General features: G+C 39.0%; 1 protein-coding gene across 1 annotated transcript in view; it reads right to left on the bottom strand.

Annotated features, from left to right (window-relative positions):
• Positions 1 to 4,289: 4,289 nt before the first annotated feature.
• Positions 4,290 to 6,652, bottom strand: part of LOC107096061 (EH domain-containing protein 4-like) — a 43,207-nt gene continuing 40,844 nt past the window's right edge. Inside the window, exon 8 of the mRNA XM_015392547.1 lies at positions 4,290 to 5,180. Coding sequence (XP_015248033.1) covers positions 4,623 to 5,180 — 558 coding nt within the window. The 3' untranslated portion in view covers positions 4,290 to 4,622. The remainder of the gene's footprint in view (positions 5,181 to 6,652) is intronic.

The raw sequence follows: 6,652 nt of genomic DNA, 5'->3' as shown, positions 1-6,652 counted from the left end.
CCCCCACCCCACCCCCATTTATAATGGATGTGCTCTTGGACGGGCTGTACTGAAACCGAAAGTTCACCCATTCTGCCAGGTGGGTGAGAAATAAAGCAACCATTGACAGTAAAGAGAGAGATTTTCATCAAATATGATACATTTGAAGATATTACCTTAATAATAGAAATATTAAAACAAAATATCTATTCAATATCAGTTGAAGGATTATAACTGTAATTTGCTCATTGACTTACGTCTCTTACATAAAAGGTTAGACTCTCGATTCCGGCTGTTTGAAATCCAGTTTCACCAATTTATCAATTTAATTATGGCTATCAGCAACGTTATCAATCACCAACCAAATAAATGTGTCTCTGTTCATTCTGCTACAGAAGGAAGAGTGAATCCAGCCTGAGTGATAAACTGTGTAAAATAAACACAAAGACCACGGTTGAAAATACAACGGTATCTTTATTAACTAATAATCACACAGTATTATATCTAATAACTTCACAGAGACTAAAGACTACTGTAAATAAGCACAAATAAAAAATGAAAGGGGAAGAGGTGCTTAAGAGTACGTTCAAAGTCTGTGAGGAATGCCTGAGTTTTAAGGCTTAATGCATTGTGTCCTGTAAATCAGCAATAAACCTGACGCAGAGATAATAAATGCAGTCAAAACAGTGCAGTTCCCTTCGGTTTTATAGATAATTAAAATCATTTGGTGCAAAATGGACCCAGGAATGCATTAAACTGTGATGAGGCTGAAATGGGTTAGCTTAGCTGGCCCCAGGTGTTCTGGTCCCGGGGGGGTCCAGCTGTTACAAAGAAAAGGTTGGCTCACAATGCGGCCTGTACAAGGTGTCCGGCATGAGGTAGCTGGGAGCTAACGATGCTAGTCAGTCCACTGCAGCAGTTTCTTAGACCCACGCGGCTCGTTCAGTCTGTTCCGTGAGCATCAGCATTAAAGCAGCAGCTGAATCAGAAAGCTTATTTCTAATAAAGCACAAACACAACTATCTGTCCTTCCGAGTTCACCCAAGCAAAGCACCTATTAAGCATCAGACGGAAAGCGGGAATGATGGATGTTTCTGTTGGACTTGGTGAAGTGGAAGGCCTTGGGCTTGGTTGGGTTTTCTGCAGGCCGCCTCTCAGCCTGGTCTGTTCGACCAACAGCAGCTCTCTAAGAGAATTGGATTTATCCAATGCAATAATACCAGGCAACCTTGCAGGGGAGTTATAACTCACGGTAGCCCTGGACGTCTCCGTTTAGCCGCAGATAACTTCCGCAGAAAGTCAAAATATTTAAAAGAAATGTTTGGTATAAATCATTTTAATAACTTGAAAGTAATGACACGTTTATAACAAACAACCTTTTTTGGACAATATTTCACAATTTGCTGTTTTCTGATTGAAATATGAGGACTGTCATAGTGTCATCAAATAATTGACCTTTAGGCAAAGCATGGGGTTGGAAGGCTTCATTGCTTCATGAAGTCTCATTTGGCCATCACCAGCTGCGGTTGCCATCAACAGGAAGCTGAACAGGAAGTAGTTTGTCTTCCGGTTTCAGTTACATCAGCAACATTTGATCCCAACGAAAATGATCCCAACGAAAATGATCCCAACGCTGAACTTACCTTAAGACAGAAACCCCTTTTTTTTAAAGCAGACCAATCACCCGTTCATCCTTCCATTAACTATCTGAGATTGGGTCATTTGGGAAATAGATTCCCAGAGGGAATCCCTGACAAACTCCAGCAGCAAATTTAGTGTAAAAAGCTTTTAAAAGTAGAATGGGAGGCAGATCTTTTAGTTCTCAGGCTCCTCTCCTGTGGAACCAACTACCAGTTTTAGTCCGTGAGGCAGACACCCTGTCTATTTTTAAGGCTAGGCTTAAAACTTTCCTTTTTGATAAAGCTTCTAGTTAGAGTGGCTCAGGTTATCCTGATCTATCTCTATAGTTCTGCTGCTATAGGCTTAGACTGCTGGAGGACATAGGGACCCCTTTTTCATCATTCTGCTTCATTCTATCTCTATAGTTCTGCTGCTATAGGCTTAGACTGCTGGAGGACCTAAGGACCACGTTGCCTCACTCTGCTACATTATCAAAACCTATCATTTTTAAATTCTGCAATATATATAGTTCTTACTGACATTAACTTTATGCTATCAATTTTCCCTCTTTATAGAAGCTACTGCTATCCTTGTGTTGTGGTCAAGCAGTGGAGTCTCATGGGGGAGTAACTGAAGCTATTGCTGTCTTTCCATGTTACACAGTAGTTAAAGGATCTGTTGTTACAATCAAACTCATTATGTTCCCCTTTATTCATGGCATATATAAATTACTGCAGGTCAGAGCTCATATCTTTCTCTCCTAGATAGATGGAGTTGGGATGTCTATAAGGTCATTCATGTATCTTTAACATTAAAAGTGCTGCTGGACCGTGGTTTACATGTTTTAAATGTGTTTTTTTCCCTGGATTTTTCTGCTCTGGTTTCACTCCAGAGATGCTTGTATGAGGGATTGCTGCAAAGTTAACTAAACCATGCAATGATCTGGCAACATGCTTATTCAGGAGGGATTGCAGGAACGTCAGTGGGTTGATGCAGGCCGCTGAACCTCAGAAAACCTTTTACAAACTGGGATAATGCTCTCAACTAGGCGGCAATGCGTATTAACCGACATTTAACTGAAACATGCGTAGCTGAGTTTCATTTCTATGTTTGAATATAAAAGACTAGATATTTTTAGAACTCATATTTCATTTTTAGATTTTAATTTTTTTAAATGCCTAAACTGAAGTAAACTTAACATAACCTAAGCTTTTTTTTTTCAGTTTTTGTTTTTTTCTAACCATTACAAAGTTAAAGCTGTAATAATACACTGTGTTGTTTTTAGTTAAGGTGAAACATTTAGAAGTGGAACGTTCCAACTAAGCCAAAGCTTTTCATAATGTCAATCAGCATAATCAAAATCTATACAGATCCACACACTCCTGTTTTCAGATTCGTGACTTTCTGATGTTTGGGATAAATTAGTAATCAGACCCATTTTAAACTCTTTGAGTTGCATCTAACATTTTATAAAGATTTTTAAAAATCAGTCATTATTTGTTTCTACACGCACCAAAGCTGCTGGAAATAATCATCAGATTAAATCATTTAGATGACAGCATCCAAATGTAACTTTGCTGGATTAGGATTGATATAAAAAAGAAAAAAAACATGGTTGTCAGAAGATGTCAGACTATTAGTTTGATTCAAAGTGAAACTATGTAAACTGGAGACAAAATTGTGTCATTTTTGTCATTTAAAAACCCTTTTTAACGTTATCATCTTCTGCTGGAGAACAAGATCAAGTCCAGGTTTCCTGTTGGTGCTGAAGCCACTGACTGCGCTGCAGCTCTATTGTGCTGGATCAAATTTAATTGGCTGTACTGATCATTAATATCCTGCATAGATTATTTTATTGTTTTGCAGTCAGACAGGATGTGTACTGAATGTTGTCAAATGTCACAATTTAAAAGTTCCTGAACTTCTGCATCTTTGGAACATCATAAGAAAACTCCTAAAAACATCACCCCTATGCCCCTCCCTTCCAGGTGATCTGCTGGTACCGTGTAATTTATTACCTCTGGAACCAGCAGGTATTTTCTAAGTCAGTGTACTGTAGTACACCAGTGGAGTGTAGCAGCACTGATAGAAAATCCTTCTTTGACATTTTAAAGTTAGGATATTAAGCTAAATGTGGCCGCTGCCCTGCAGGGTCACCCCTATGAACATCTGCTGATACCACCTCTAGTGGCAAACTATGTGCTGTGAATGATTGGTATGCACTGATTGAAAGCATAATTAGGACTAGTCCTACCAATATTAAACAGGCCTTTAATTTGTCACATAAAAATATTATAAAACTAAAAAATCCACTGAGTCACATAAATTTACATCCAGGAATGGATGTGACCGCTTTACAGGAGCACAGAAGACCTCACCTCTTCATCCAGGCCAACTATTCCCTCTAACAACCCCCCTTTCAGAGACATAGACAGGTATGGGGCATTGCAGGCTAACAAAGAAGCCAAACGACCCCCATTCCAAAGGGGGGGACCCGTTCATCCGTTTCTATTTGCATGTTTTCTAAACTAAAACCAGGCTTTGTTGGGCTGCTGGATAAAACCTGGAACTAAACGCTATTTCTGACATTTGGATTGAAAAATCTTCCTGGATGGAAGAGAAACGTCTTCAGACTTGGAAACAAAGTCCAGAGGATTGATTTAACTCTTTGGAATGACTCTGACCGGGATGACTGAGAATTTTCACCAGCAATTTACTAGAGCTGATAAAGTTGAAATAAAATCAAAACGGAAAAGAGAGGACATGAATCTAAACAATTTAAGGCAGGAAGTAAATTGGAGATGTTTAACCTGGGTTTTCTTTACAACAAAGTCCTTTTTCAAGATAAAAACAACAAAATTTTCCTCTCAGGATTCTTTTGCTTAGATGAAATGTTTAATATACAAACTCTACAAACTCAATAAAACTTATATATTTATTTGTTTGACATTGATCTTTTGTGTCCACCTTTGGACATCTTTCCATCTGTGTGTCTTTGGTGGCTTTGGCACTCGGTGAGCTCTCTAGTCCTCCGTGTGGTTGTACAGTGCGTCTGCGGTTGGGTTTTTTCGGTGGGATGGGGGCACCAGGTGATGGGGCAGCTCGTTGGGCAGCTCGTAGCCCTCCAGCTTAACCTGAATCAGATGCTGAGCCAGGGCAAACTCCTCATCATCCAGCATGCCGTCGTGATCGCAGTCAGCCAGTTTCCAGATCTTTCCCAGCACAGTGTTGGGCAGTCGGGAATTCATCATCTCCTTCTTGGCATTGACGCCAGTGATCTTCCCATTGACGGGCATCAGCGTGTAGAAAATCTCATCGTAACGGTGTTTGTCACGGCTGACGATCCAGTCATCCGCATCCGCCCCGGCACTGATGCCCTCCCCGTAGCCTCGGCCAAAAGGCCCGTCCTCTGAGCCCTGGAAAGCACCACCAGACACCATGGCTGGAGGCTGCTTGGACTCCTCCTCGCGGATCATTGCCATCAGACCTGCGATCTTTGTGGCCAGCATCTTATCCACTGATTCAATCAGTTTCATCTTCAGGGACGGAAACTTGTGGAAATCATAATGCTGCAGCATTTCCTGGAGGAGAAGAAAAAGACTTTAGATAAAAATCATGTTCAATGGCTTAAACCACACATAGTTTACTGCGGTTTAATAAATGCACGTCTTATTTATGTTTAGGTGTTCTGGAAGTTTGAAAAGAGTGAAAGTGGTGAGTCGCTGATTGAACACAAGGGGGCGTTATTTACACAGAGATGGAAAAAGTCAGGAGAAGGAGAAACTGTTTATGTTTCTAAGGCAGCTGTTTATCTGGCTCCAAAGACTTTATCCTAATCTAACCTCTCACTTTAATCTTTGTGAAAATCTGAGAACCAGCTGTTTGCATCTGTCAGCAGGCTGACCCCGAGGTCAACAGGGACGCTGCGTAACACCAAAGCCTGCCTGACTTCGAGTTGCATGTTCAGGTGCAACCAGAGCTTTCAACATGATTTATTAAAACTGTTCAAACTGTAATGTCTTAAAAATCCACTTATTTATTTAACATTTCATATTTCCAGTCATATGTAGCCTATTACTAAGCTTTCTGGGTTTTTGTTTTTCTGTTTTTTTCCTGCCTTTTGCTCTATAATACATAACCTGAGATGCTTTCAAGGAATTTTTGTATCTTTCTAATAAAAAATAAGTAAAAAAAAAAAAAAAAACTGTTCAAGCCAAATCTAAATGAAAGATCATATAAAAGCCACTAAGCTCTTTAAGCCAAAGATTTGGACTCTTTAGTTTGAGTTTTTTCTTAAAAGAGAAATATCAGTATTTTCCAGACAAAGTTCAGACGTTTCTGTAGAAAACGAGTCAAATGCAGATGAGCAGAACTCAGCTGGAATCAGTTTGATCAGCTGTGGGCTGCGGCGGCATATATATATATATATATATATATATATATATATATATATATATATATATATATATATATATAAATATGTTGTAAATTACTCCTCAAACCTTTTTTGATAGAGAAGTTTTTTAAAACTTCTATTACACCACCTCTTTTGAAACATAGTATTTGATTTTAATAAAATTCAAAAAATGATCTCCTTAGATCTTTTACTTTATTGAATTAACCAACCAGAAAAGAACCAGGGTCTGCGACAGGCTTCCTCTTTTTACCATCTACTGATGCCACATGCTTCCAAAGCCAATCGATCCGATTTCTATGATGGACAACTTGTCACCAATCTCAGGTTTTTAGGAATAATCCCGACTTCTTTACACCTGATAGCTTATTTCCTAAGATCAAAGGCTTGATCTCATTACATGATATTGGATAAGAAATGAATGGGTTTGTCTCAAAGACGTCCAGAGATTGTTTTGACTAATATTTACTGAAGACTAGATATTAGTGACTTTTCATCAGCTAGAAAACATTAATATTAATATAATTCATATCTTGTATTTAATGAGTAAAAGTAAGCTGCTGTTTGCTAAGGAAAAGTTCCTTATTTCTGCAGTAAATGAAAACAGAGATTCAGTGAATTTAGGGGGCAGGTTGGGGG

The sequence above is a fragment of the Cyprinodon variegatus genome, unplaced genomic scaffold, assembly GCF_000732505.1.
Source record: "Cyprinodon variegatus isolate N-32 unplaced genomic scaffold, C_variegatus-1.0 Scaffold595, whole genome shotgun sequence".
NCBI classification, from domain to species: domain Eukaryota; kingdom Metazoa; phylum Chordata; class Actinopteri; order Cyprinodontiformes; family Cyprinodontidae; genus Cyprinodon; species Cyprinodon variegatus.
Note: the sequence above shows the minus strand (reverse complement) of the source record. Positions and strands in the feature narration are given on the sequence as shown.